This window comes from Cynocephalus volans, chromosome 5 (assembly GCF_027409185.1).
Source record: "Cynocephalus volans isolate mCynVol1 chromosome 5, mCynVol1.pri, whole genome shotgun sequence".
In the NCBI taxonomy this organism is placed as follows: Eukaryota; Metazoa; Chordata; class Mammalia; order Dermoptera; family Cynocephalidae; genus Cynocephalus; species Cynocephalus volans.
The window spans coordinates 162,450,813-162,464,965 of record NC_084464.1 but is presented as its reverse complement, the minus strand read 5'-3'; the positions used below and the strand labels follow the sequence as shown (position 1 = coordinate 162,464,965).

The 14,153-nt window shown below is 35.9% G+C and overlaps 1 protein-coding gene across 1 annotated transcript in view; it reads left to right on the top strand.

The window, feature by feature from the left end:
• The window catches only part of PDE10A (phosphodiesterase 10A), a 307,572-nt gene that overhangs the window by 173,657 nt on the left and 119,762 nt on the right, over positions 1-14,153 (top strand). Inside the window, exon 3 of the mRNA XM_063098382.1 lies at positions 2,973-3,001. Within this exon, the coding sequence (XP_062954452.1) occupies positions 2,973-3,001 (29 nt within the window). The remainder of the gene's footprint in view (positions 1-2,972; positions 3,002-14,153) is intronic.

The window sequence follows — 14,153 nt, the reverse complement described above, 5'->3', positions numbered from 1 at the left end:
AGGTGGCAAAAGAAGTTGGGTACCTTGCGCAGAGTTGTACAGGTAGTGACTGCAGGTTCAGTCTTCAAACCATGGTCCAGACTCTTAAGTTAGTAAGGACACTGACTCTTATATGTGTTCTTACAGTGCTACTCCATTGCAGAAGAGAAATTAGAGGTATTGTCTTCAACATGGTTAAATTTTTCTTGGGCAAGAGAGTTCAACTAAATGAAAAGTTCCAAATATAAGAAATGGAAAAGAGGCTTGTCTGACCTAGCAGATTTCACTGTGTTCATTAATTTCCTCCGGTAGCTAGAATACTGTATTCCTTAAATACAATAGACTTGACATTCATTTAACAAAAATTGTTTGATTGCTCAGTTGGAGGAAGAGATAGAGAATACATTTCTAAATAAGCTCATAAGGTGAAAAATTCAGAAAATTTAGAAATCATCTATTTTTCTTTCAAATGTTTAAATTGCCCATAAATCAAAAAATATTTGGTTTCTTAAATACATAGCAGTAGGGAATCCTACACACACTGAAGTTCTGCAAGTACTAACTAAGCAAGTCTTAGTTAGAAAAAACCAAAGGAACATTTTTTTACAGATGTTTGGACATTCAAACTATTTTTCCCGGAACTAACTTTCAATGATGGTTGGTGGAGAGTAGAAAATTTCAACGTGTCATGGCTTCATTAACTCTGTTCTTAATTTTAAGCCTATTCACACCATGAAGTTTTTTGTTATATGCTTTTAGTCCAGTTTGACTTTTTCAGTCATGCTCATTGAATTTCTTAGATAAGAACTTAAAAAACAAAAGCATTTGTCTCTATAACTTTAGAATTTGTTAATAAGTTTGTTGTAAGGATTACACTAAACAGTCCCATCTTCAGAGCAGTCAGGAGAGGATAAGGAATTAGGAACTGAAGAGTGAATGAAATATTTCTGTGATTTGACTTTAATGTAGAAAATAAAATAAATGTTTTTTCTATAACATCATTACATTCTTAGGGGAATCTGATGCAATACTCTAACCATTTTGCAAGTTATAAGAAAATATATAAACAAATGTGTATTAATATAGAAATACAAAAATAGATACTGTTTATTGAACACCTGTTATCTGATAGCACTGAGCTTGGTACTTTTTAAAGGTGTCTAGGTAAAGTCAATGTGTAGCCAGTGTTGAAATCTAGTTTACTTTAGGTTCTGAAGCATTTGAGGGGCATAATAGATTTTTAAAAGACAAACTGGGTGAGAGAGGGTGTGCCTGTGTACGTGCATGTGCATGTGCGCAGGCATAGGCATGATTTGCCAGAGCAGATATGGATTCAGGGACCAGCTTGGAAGCTACTGGTGGATATGTAATTTGAGACTAGACTTGGTGTCATCTGTGGAAATGCTGGTAAGCCGTACTTCTGAGAAAGATTAAAGAGGAAACAGGAATCAGTGGTTTAGTCAATATGGATATTGAAGGAGAAAGCAGAATCACAACCTTGTCTGAACTTTTGGGAGAGAGATGTGGGGCATATTTTTGGCTGTGTCAAGGTAAATTAGACTGTGCTTTGTAGTGACAGAGACTATGTTCAATTTTTGGCATGTTAAGTGTGCAGTGACAGTAGCAGACAGGGTTTGTTTGGTAAAGAAGACACAGGACTCCAAACAACAATTCTTGGCAAATCTAGTTTATTTCAGGAAAAAGACACTATATTGCAACAGCATTAAATCAAAGGCTGCCTCCCAGCAAGAGGTCTAGAGAGGCGGAATTGTGCTCTACTAGTCCTTCCTCTCTTAGGCCCACACCAGCACACTTTCTCTTGGGTCAGAACCAGTGGCCTGTGAGAGGGGCCTTCAGAACCAGCAGACCTAAAGGGAGTCTCTGCCAGCTTGCTTTTTATACCCTGTTGGTCACACAAACATTTTCTTGCCTGTAGCCTGCCCCAGTGGAAGAGTCCTCCAGGGGATCTCACCTAGACCAGGTGCAAGCCATCAGCCTCACTTTACCAACAGACAATTCTGACAAGCTGTTACAAATAGCCCTGACTTCCCAGACCCTATCAGAGGGTGTGTTTTATGCCACATTTCTTACTTCAGCAAAACAGCTGAGGCCTTCTCTAGATCTGCTGTAATTAACCCTTATGGTGCAAATGTTAATGGTCCTTTGAGATATTCATGTGGGTTGTATCATGCAAGTGTTGTAAACCCCATTTTAGGTACGTGTAGTTGAATATACCACAGGGTAGCTGTATTTGCAGGCATTTCCATTTTAGAAACTCTAAAAAGTTAATCTGGAAAATGGTGGTTGTGGTGGTGGGGATATTTCATGTCTCCTCAAAAATTGATGTATATTTCTAACTCTTTGTTTATATTTATCAGGGCATGATTCTTGTACTGGTCAGTTGCAAATAAATAAGTAAATAAATAAATAAATTTTTTATACTCTTATTTTTTTTGCTTTTTTTATTGTAGTATGAAATATTTGTAACATAAGGGTTACCATTTTAAGTGTTTTTAAATGTAAAATTGAGTGGAATTAATTACTTTCATAGTGCTGTATGACCACCACCTCTACCTGTTTCCAAAATTTTTTGTCATCGTAAACATAGACTCTGTACCCATTAAGAAATAACTTCTCATTATTCCTTCCCGCCTGTGTCTGCTAACACCTAATCAACTTCTGTCTCTGAATTTTTTTTCTTTTTATATTTTTTCTAAATTGGCCGGAATATGGTATTTGAGTACGTTTATACAGTGAACAATGATCATACGAGGGTATTTAGTATATTCATCACCTCGAACATTTTTCACCTCTTTGCGTTGGGAATATTCTTAACTTTATAGTGTTTTAAAATCAACGTTTTAGATTTTGTAAGAGGAAGCATTGCAAAAAAGACTTCAAGTTATTTGAGAGCAAATGACATGTTGTATATTTCAGAACCTGCTCGAGAGTTTCTAATTGTGTTTCTTCCCCCTTCCTTCTCTGTCCCCCAGATGAATCGGCTCCTAAGGAAGTCAGCAGGGTAAGTAATGTGAATATAATTTCTACTACTAAATATAGGAAATAAATTCTTTTATACATTTTTTCAGTGATCTAACATGTTTAAGTATTAGAAAAATAATGGCAAAGACTGGGTGCCCTCACCAAAGTATCATTCATTAATATGGAATAAAGTCAGTAGAGAGACAGGTTGCAAATTGGAGGCCTCAGGGTTGAGTACAGCTAACAAGTGTGTGTTGTTTGGCCTGCACATGCTTATGAGGTCTTCTGAATCAGTGGCCAACATTTAGAAATTGAGAGACTGCACATAAAGATTGGATTCCGGCTTCACATGAAAAACCAGAAGATAAGGCCACACTGACACAGCATTCCCTCATTGCCACAATCTGCCAAGGCCCAGTAGCAGAAGCCGCCTTCAGGTGCATCATATGCTGTCCACTTCCCACCATCCTCCACTGAGCCAACTCTACTCATGTATGTTACCTGTCTAACCGCTGCCTTTGAGTTCACGCACCTTCTTTTTGGGAAAGCAAAAGATGACAACTCATGTATTGAAGGCATGACATTGCTCAGCACTTTTAGAAATATTAAATGTACTATTTTCCTATCCTACAGAAATATTTAGTGTTAACTTAAGAGACTTAGCAAACTTGAAAACTTATGGGAGATGAGTTCTGAAGGCATTTAGCATACTCTGTTTAATACTACATAATAACAATTAATTACATATGAGAAAAGTACCTTGTTTCCTGTATATAAAGACCTTAAATGTGAATTAAATATTGAAAATAATCAGTTTTAATTGTACCTGATGCAACCTTATGTAAGAAATCACTCTTTCTTGTAAGATATAAACTGAATTCTTAATAAAATCACATATGCAGATGTATTTCTTTATATTTGATCATCTGAAGGAGGAAATCTATAAAATGATTAGGGCCAGGGCTGGGAGATAGGGGCTGGGGACTAGGTAGAAGTCCCTCTGTCCAACTTAAGAGACTCTTAAGGTTTCTGTGAGTCACAGGGTTTTACTGGGTGCCTTCACTATTAATTTTATACTTACACAGCACACAGAGAATTTCCAAATTTGGGTGCTCCAAGATGTATCAAGAGGTGGAGGGGTCAGCCTAAAATTTTGGCAGCTGCTAGGAGCAGCAGAAAATGCTAAAAAATGATGCTTGAGGATAAAAGGGAATTCTGACAAGTATACTTGGGCGGGGTCATAAATATTGGGGTGTTGATAGTGACAAAGCTGCTACGACAGTACTTTGAAAAGTTCATGAAAAAATAGAATTAAAAGATCAGACAAGTCTATCCATGAACTTTTTGAAGTACCCTCTTATCTCAGATCTCTGAAGTAGCACCACATGTTTTTAAATCAAGGGCCAGTGGGAAGAAAACTGCTATTTACTCACCGGTAATCTTTTTATTTTTTAAGCTCAAACTAACTTTAGTTTATAGAAAATGCCTACCCTCAATTTAACCTTTATGACTTTGAACCGATTTTAGACTTTGTTGTTATTTCTTTGCTCTTTTTGAGGGAGATTGGAGGAAGACCCCAAATAAGAGGTTTCAACCCAAACATGTGTTTTCCTTGCATCCTCTTCTCTTGACAGCAAAGACTAGAATTGTACTCTAATACCTTGCTTATGTCAGTATGTTAACTCTGTTTCACCTTTTTGGTGGAATGCTCTCCCTTAGCCTCCAGTGTCGCAGAATATAAAGATTTTATATCGTTGTTTCATAACTGATTTTGCTATTGCCTCTCACTCCTTCAAATATAATCCACATTGTATTTAGGGAGAATAATTATATAGACAAAGACCAGACTTTTTTATTTAATAGATTTCTGTGTATTTCACTTATGCAAAATGTTGCTTCAAGGTTTCTTGGATTTGGATAACAACATTATGCACATACTTCTTACTGTGCTGGTGTCTCATTTCCAGGTGAAGAGAGGAGAGACACCATATGTCCAGACAGTACCACTGACAATACCACATACTATCTTTAAGACCATTAGAAAGAGTGATGAAACTATGCATAAAGATTTCTCTTTGCTATTATAAGATTCTCTTACATTATGTCAAATTTGGAGAAAGTGCATCTCTAATGAGAAATACTAAATGTATGAGCTGGTAACCTAGAATGATATCACTTGCCATGATCTTTTAAAGTTTTTTTTTTTTCTGAATATACCCCATGACTTGATTAATGCTTATTTGACTGATACTTAGAATTTGCTTTATGAAATAGTATACCACTGTTTAAATTAAGATTTGTCAATACCTAGGGCGACCTTTTGATAGATGGTGACTGGCCACAGGGCTTCTGTTCCAACACATTCACTGTCAAAAAGCATGCTTTGTTGAGGTAGGTTGTTATACCCCCAGGCAGTTCTAATTATTGTGAGGTACTTTCTCACTTATAGACAAACGGCTTCCAGTTCATTGTTATCCGTTTAGTATTACTTTTGACTTTCCTAGTAACTCAGAAAAGCTTATGCATCCTACTTCATATGCAAGCTCTTTAAACAGGGATTGTATTCTTTTCTAGTAAAACAGCTTAGTTTTTAAACTTTTTTCTTCCATATGCCTTCCTAGGATCTGGGTTGACATTATCTGGACAAACTATGTGTTATTAAATATGTTTTAAAAACAAAGCAGCCATAATATAACACTACAGACCAATTGTGTCTCAACCCTAACAAAATGAGGTGGGACATATACCTGTCTTGGTTTTGAAACTATGTATCTGTAGATACAAAGAGAAGGGAGAATTAGCTTTTTAAAGAAGTTACAGGACATTTCTGGTTATTGAGCTTTTTGTAAACTAATTTTTTTAATGAAGTCAAGTGAGATCTGTAAGTCTTAATTTCTTCCCCTGTTCCTCTCCTCCTTTTTTTCCCCTTTCTCCTTCCCTCTCTCCCCTTCTTTTTTCTTACCTGTCATGCGGTTGAAAATATTTATTGAACATTTTTGTGCCAGGCATTGTTCTAAGGTGCTGGGTGGGGATGCAGTGGTGAGCAAAGACAGTATTCTGGTTGTCATAGTATAGAAGGAAGTGATGGAGACAGTTGAAAAAAAATTAAAAAAAAAATATATATATTTTTTATTAAAAAAAGAAATATATATCAGGCAGTGATAAATAGCGTAATAAATACATAGAAGAATAAAGCAGAATAAGGGGATGGAGAGTGACGGTGGATTAGGGGTGGGTTTATACATATGCAGTGGTCAGGAGAGGTTAATTCCATGTGTTAACATTTGAGCAGGGATCTGAAAAGAATTAGAGAATCAGCCAGAAGGAGACAGCAACTGCAAAGGCCAGTGTGACTGCAGCAGGGGAGTAATGGGGAGAGTGACAAGAGATGAGGTTGGGATGGAGAAGGGGTGTTTACAGCCTAGTAACCTACCGCATAGCCTTTGGATTAGATTCAGGTAGCATTTATGAGCCATCAGGTAAATCGAGCGGACAAGTGGCATGATGTAACTCACATTTTAACAGAATCACTCTAACTCTGAATGGGGGCCCACACAAGGAGGTGAGGGTGGAAACGGAGACGCAGCAATAGTGTAGCAGTAGGGAGGATGATGTCTAGCAGTAGGGTTGTGACAGTGGACTGTAATCAGCAGCTGGGTGTGTTAGGAAAGAGTCACTGATGGGCTTTGCTTATGGGCTGTATACAGTTATGTGAGAAGAGTCAGTAATGACTCCCAGCTTTTTTGGTCTTAGCACCTGGTAGAATAAGTTTCTCTTTAATGTTATGGGGAAGACTACAGGAGGAATGGGGTGAGGTTGGGAAATTATTAAGTTGGTTTTCAACATGTTAAATTTGAGTTACCAGATATGGAATTGGAGATATTTAGAAAGTAACTGTGTGTATGGTCAAGTTAAGAGGAAAGTCCATAGGTAGAGATATACGAGGGTACTTCACAGAGTTTGTGGGAAAATAGAAACAAAAGATAATACAAATTTTTCCATGAAATCTTTGAAGTACCCTTGTATATCTGGAAGTCTGTAGCATATGATGACACTTAAATTATATTACTTAGGGAGCTCAACTGTGGAGGAAAGCGTAAAGATCTAAGTACTGAACCCTGGGTGCTCCAGTTGTTGAGTGGTGAGAAGATTTGGAAAAATCAGCAAAGGAGAGGAAGAAGGAGAGACCAGTGAAGTAGGAGGAAACCAAAACACTTCTTTGTCCACAGATTTTGTTTTAGAATTTTAACTCGAACACTGTGCATTTTTTTCAGCTTCATTTCATTTTGTTTTAACGCATTTCACCATATTGAGATGAGTCTCAATCCTATTTCTGTCATCTAACCTACTATCTAATTCTCTATGTTTTGAAGCCACATATTTGAGAAATTTTTCCAAGTTGTTTTCCTATGCACTCTTTTCAATAATTTATCACCTAGGACGATGTTAAGTATAGAAATGTCAACTATGAGAATAATGTGATATTCTGTAAAATTCTTTGTTGAAACCAGCGTATATTGCCTAGTCTAATATAGACTAATTTTCTAATCAGGTATCAACATTCAGTCAACAAATATTAACTGAATTCCCAATCTTCTAGGCTCTTTGGGTAAAACAAGGAAGAAACTAGGCACAAATTCCTGCCATCTGGTAATTTAGTCGTTTTTTCGTGACTGGCACTCAGCCAGTGAGTGCACTGGTCAGTCCTATATAGGATCCAAACCCGCGGCGGGAGCGTCGCCGCGCTGCCAGCGCAGCACTCTACCAAGTGCGCCACGGGCTCGGCCCTGTCGTCTGGTAATTTATATAGTGTGGTGATAGAGTCAGTAAACACAATGAATAAATAGCATGTGCACTTTGTTTGGTGTTGATGAGTGCAATGTAGACAGACAAAGTGAGAGGCAGGGTAGGTATGTTGGGCTGGGCATGTGTGAGTATAAGGCCAGGCAAGGCTTGCCAGGGACACATTTGAGAAAAGACCTAGGAGAGGTGAAGTAGTGAACCATGCTGAGGACTATGGAAAAGCATTCCATGCAGGTAATAGAGTAAGTGCATAGGGCCTGAGGCAGGAATCTGCCTGGTACGTTCAAGGCACAGCAAGGAGGCCATCTAAGCTAGATCTGAGTGACTGAAGGAAAGGGCCTTGGTCGGAGAGGCTGGGCAGGGTAGTATTGACAGATACAGTAGCAGTCATATCTTTTTTTTTTTCTTGGAAATATATAAAGTCTTTTTTTATACTTTAAAAATAATTAATTTATCAATACACAGTGTAGTTGATTTTCATGTCCCTTTACCAATTCCTCCTTTTCTCTCCCTCTCCCCCAACCCCAATCAACATCATATCTGTTCACTTATATTAACAATTTTCAAGGAATTATTGTGATTGTTGTGTCTTTTTTTTCTCCCCATTTATTTATTTATTTTGTTTAGCTCCCACATATAAGTGAAAACATGTGGTATTTATATTTCTGTGCCTGGCTTATTTCACTTAATATAATTTTCTCTAAGTCCATCCATGTTGTTGTGAATGGTAGTATTTCATTCTTTTTTACAGCAAAGTAGTATTCCATTGTGTAGATATACCACATTTTCTTTATCCACTCATACAATGATGGACATTTATACTGGTTCCAAATCTTGGCTATTGCAAATAGTGCTGCAGTAAACATGGGAGTACAAGTGTCCCTTCTACAAGATGATTTCCATTCCTTTGGGTATATACCCAGCAGTGGAATAGCTGGGTCATATGATAGATCTATCTGTAATTGTTCAAGGAACCTCCATACCATTTTCCATAAAGGCTTGCACCATTTTGCAGCCCCACCAACAGTGTGGGAGGGTTCCCTTTTCTCTGCATCCTTGCCAGCATTTGTTATTCTTCGTCTGGATATTAGCCATCCTAACTGGAGTGAGATGATATCTCAAAGTAATTTTAATTTGCATTTCCCAAATGCTGAGTGATGTTGAGCATTTTTTCATGCATCTGTTGGTCATTTCTGTATCTTCCTTTGAGAAATGCCTATTCATCTCCTTTGCCCATTTTTTAATTGGGTTGCTTGTTTTTTTGCTGTTAAGCTGTTTGAGTTCCTTGGATATTCTGGATTTTAATTCTTTGTCACATGCATATTTTGCAAATATTTTCTCCCATTCTCTTGATTGTCTTTTTGCTCTGTTAATTGTTTCTTTTGCTGTGCAGAAGATTTTTAGTTTGATATAATCCCATTTATTTATTTTTCCTTTGTTTACCTATACTTTTGGGGTCATATTCATAAGGTCTGTGGCTAGTCCTACTTCCTGAAATGCTTCCCCTATGTTTTCTTTTAGAAGTTTTATTGTTTCAGGCTGTATATTTAATTATTTAATCCATTTTTAGTTGATTTTGGTATATGGCAAGAGGTACAGGTGTAGTTTCATTCTTCTGCATATGGAGTCCAATTTTCCCAGCACCATTTACTGAAAAGGCAGTCTTTTCCCCAGAGTGTGTTATTGGTGCCTTTGCTAAATATCAGATGGCTGTAGGTGTGTAGGTTGATTTCTGGGTTCTCTATTCTGCTCCATTGGTTTGTGTGTCTGTTTTTATGACAGTACCATGCTGTTTTGGTTACTGTAGCTTAGTAGTATAGTTTAAAGCCAGGTAGTGTTATGCCTCTGGCTTTATTTATTTATTTATTTTTCTCAGAATTGCTTGGGCTATTTGTGATCTTTTGTTATTCCATATGAATGTTTGAATTGTTTTTTCCATTTCTGAGAAGAATGTCATTGGAATCTTGATGGGGATTGCGTTGAATCTGTAGATTGATTTTGGGTAGCATGGACATTTTCACAGTGTTAATTCTGACAATCCAGGAGCATGGGATATCTTTCCATCTTTAAATTTCTCTCAGCAATGGTTTGTAGTTCTTGTTGTAGACATTTTTCACATCCTTAGTTAACTTTATTCCTAGGATTTTGTTTTTTTGGTGACTATTGTAAATGGGCTAGCTTTCTTGATTTCTTTTTCTGCATATTCACTGTTGGAATATAGAAATGCTACTGATTTTTGTGTGTTGATTTTGTATCCTTCAACTTTGCTGAAATCATTTATCAACTCTTAAGAGTTTTTTTTATAGAGTCTTTAGGCTCTTCTACATATAAGATCATATCACCTGCAAAAAATAACAGTTTGACTTCATCTCTTCCAATCTGGATGCCCTTTATTTCTTTCTCTTCTCTGATTGCTCTGGCTAGTACTTCCAATACTATGTTGAATAGGAGGGGTGAGAGTGGGCATCCTTGTCTTGTTCCTGTTCTTAAGGGAAAAGCTTTCAACTTTTCCCCATTCAGGATGATATTGGCAGTGGGTTTGTCATACATGGCTTTAATTGTGTTGAAATACTTTCCTTCTATAACTAATTTATAGAGAGTCTTTACCATGAACAAATGTTGAATTTTGTCAAACGCTTTTTCAGCATCTATAGAGGTGATCATCTAGTTTTTTCAGACCACAATGGATTAAAACTAGAAATCAATACAAACAAAATTCTGGAAACTATACAAGTACATGGAAATTAAACAACATTCTACTTAATGATATATGGGTCCAAGAAAAAATTAAGCAGGAAATCAAAATTTTATTGTAATTAACTAATGAAAATAATGACACATCTTACCAAAACCTGTGGGACACTGCAAAAGCAGTACCGGGGGGGAAGTTTATCTTAATAAATGTTTACCTCAGAAGAATGGAAAGATGGCAAGTACACACCTGAACACTTCATCATAAAGAACTAGGAAAAAAAGAATAAGCAAAACCTGAAGTTAATAGATAGAAAGAAATAATTAAGATTAGAGCAGAACTAAATGAAATACAAACCCAAAAAATAATGCAAAAGATCAATGAAACAGAAAGTTGATTTTTCAAGAAAATAAAAGTGACAAGCCATTAGCTAGGCTAAGTAAAAAAAAAAACAAGAGAGAAGACATAAATAACAAAACTTAGAAATGAAAAAGGAGATATTACAACTGATACCTTGGAAATACAAAGAATCATTAGAGATTACTATAAAACACTATATGCCAATAAATTTGAAAACATGGGGGAAGTGGTTAAATTTCTGGACACACACACATTACCAGAATGAACCAAGAAGACATAGAAAATCTGAACAGACCAATAACAATCAAAGAGATTGAAGCTGTAATCAGCAGTCTCCCAACAAAGAAAATCCCAGGACTGGATGGCTTCACTATAAAATTCTACCAAACCTTTAAAGAAGAATTCTCTGCAAACTATTCCAAAAAATTGAAACAGAGGCCAGTCTCTCAAACTCATTCTATGAGGCAAACATCACCATGATACCAAAACCAGACAAAGATACAGCAAAAAAAGCAAACTACAGACCGATATCTTTGATGAATACAGTTGCAAAAATTCTCAATAAAATATTAGCTAATGGAATACAGCACCACATACATAAAATTATATACCATGATCAAGTGGGATTCATCCCAGGGATGCAAGATTGGTTCAATATGTACAAGTCCATAAATGTGATACACCATATCAGCAAAATCAATCATATCTCTATTTATCATTTGTTTTTATCTAATCAACACTGTTAGTAGTCGTTCCAGCTTATAAGCAAGAAAGATTTCTGACAAGAACAGGGAGAGAAAATATCAAGATAAGAATAGTTGGATTCTGAGTTGCTACAATATGCCAAATTCTAGCCAGGTTTAGAATTCTTGGGTACAGTCTTTGCCACACAAAATTCTATAGATGTGTTTCTTTATACTCTTGTATTTAATGTTTTGAAGGAGAAAACTGAGACCATTCTGATTTTTTTCTTAGTAAATGTTGCCTTTTTCATTTCTGAATATTTATAAAAGTCTACCATTTTCTCTTGGAATTTATTATTTTACTAGATTACATGTAAATATTCTAACTATACTTAGCCTGGTATGTGGTAAGCTTTCTCAATCATTTAAAAAGTCTCTCTTTAGTTCAAAATACTGTTTTGTTTGTTTTTTGGTGAGTTGGTTCTTTAATATTTGTTTATTCTCTTCAGCATCACCAAATACCATGTTTTTCATCTTTTCCTGTTCTTTTGCTGCACATGCTAGGACCGTTCAGATTTGTTTTCTGCGTCATTGACTTGAACTTCTGCAGCATAATTCTGTTCTGTACTGTTTCTCATTCTACTTCACCGTGGCTCTTTTTAATTAAAATTACTTCTGTATTTTGGGTGTTTTCTCTTCATTTTAATCTGTGTTATGATCTCATTGATAATCTCTTATTATTAATTCTTTAATTTTCTTGAGAGTGCAAATCAGATGCTTTCCTAAAACCATTTGCATATATCTTTCCTCCCTTGACGTCCATAATTAGCTTTTATCTCGCGTTTACTAGTATAATACTTACAACTTGGGTATTTTCAGTAGGTCTTTTTCTTTTTTCTTAAATGTTACATATGTTGAGCGGTCATTTCTTGATTTCTTTTTCTAATATTTGTTTATCCTTGAATGACATTAGGTCTGTTATTTGTAGAAGAATTTTCCTTACATCTGTTTACTATTTGTGTAAATGTCCTTAGAATTCTCCTGTCAAAATTTCATGTTGGGAAGTCTAGATAATAGGGTCAGTGGCCCTAGTTCAGTCTGAAGTGACTGAGGGGAATTGCCCAGGGACCGTAGCTGTAGACATTTCCATGGAGAGTGATCTTTGATTTTTCTCCAAAGTGATTAAAACAAACTGCTGTACTGGAATCCAGATTTCATTATCGCGTCTTCATTTTAACTTGGCCTGGTAAACATTATGACTGTATCCATTCTATTTAGTGTTTCTGTATGCCAAGTTAAAGAATGCTCAATTCTGTAAGTGAATCATGAAGTTTTTCTGGGTCTCTGTTCAGTGTTTTGCTAATACAGGGCCCTACTGCAGACATAGCATGATCTCATATCCAGCTTTTGCCATGTTAAATTGGGATCCTATTTCATTGTTTTCCCCAGAATATTTTTCATTTACGTTATGCAGCAGTGTCGTTTTCTTGGGAAGGGAAATTTTAAGTAAGCCCTTAGTAACTCTTTTCAGTTTGGCTTCACTGGTCTTATGCTCAGCAAAGTTGTCTTGAAATTTATGGCGTGAAGTTGTTACAGTTGCCCATTTTCATCACTAATTCTGCTTTTCACTTGTTTTCACTTTCTTTGCTTATTTAGTAAAATTAAGGGGGAAAAGGTCATAGGATGCCAACTTTAAAATAATTGGTTTTTTTTGGGGGGGGGTAGCCAGTCTTTTCTTCCTGTTTATAAAATATGTTATAGCATTTAAGAAATTTCTGAATTATCTACTTAATACACATGACTATACATTCTACAGATTAATTTTATATTATGTGATGATTAGTTTTTCTATAGGAAGAAGTAGTGTCATAAGGAGGGCAGGAAGGTTCCAGTTAGGGTAAAAAGTAAAAAAAAAAAAAAAATTTTTCGAAGGAGTTAAAGATTTTCAGAGGAGTTAAAGGTTTGCTGATTATAGTGAGTTCCAGGGCACAATGGAAGGATTTGATTGCCAGGGAGAGAGGAGTGGGTCATGCGGTGGATATATGGAGTGACATGTGATAAGTGTCCAGGTGATGTTGGCCATTTGTAGGTTTGATATTTCTAACAGCAGATGGAAGCACTAAAAAGCTATAGCCTGAAGACACTTACAAACTCTCTTGCTCTCTTTTTCTCTTTTTTTCTCTTTTTCCATCTCAATTTCAGAAGTTTATTTAAAGTTTTTCTTTATAAAGCCTAGTTTTATTTGGTTGCAGTCACATTGCTTTGCAATAGTAATATCACTCAAAAGTTTAGGATGTAAAATGTATGTCTGAATACATAAAAACACTTAACAGTAGATTTAGGATCTCATTCATCCTAACAAGAAGTTGAGTAAAATAGATTGTTTTCCTTCAGAATGTTTACTACAAATTTGAACTGTAGAGCAATGCTCAATTTTACAGAAAAGGAAAGAAGTTCATATGAAGTTGAACATTACTTCCTTGAGGAATATTTTGGCAATTTCATGTGAGGAATTTTTACCCTGCTATTCAGATCTTTGTGTCTATTTGTATTATCTATATTCTTTCTTCTTTGCAATATAACTTTTTTTTTTTTTTTTACCCAACAGTTTTGGTAAAGAGTGTTGGACCCTGAGGGACTGGGTGATAGAACTT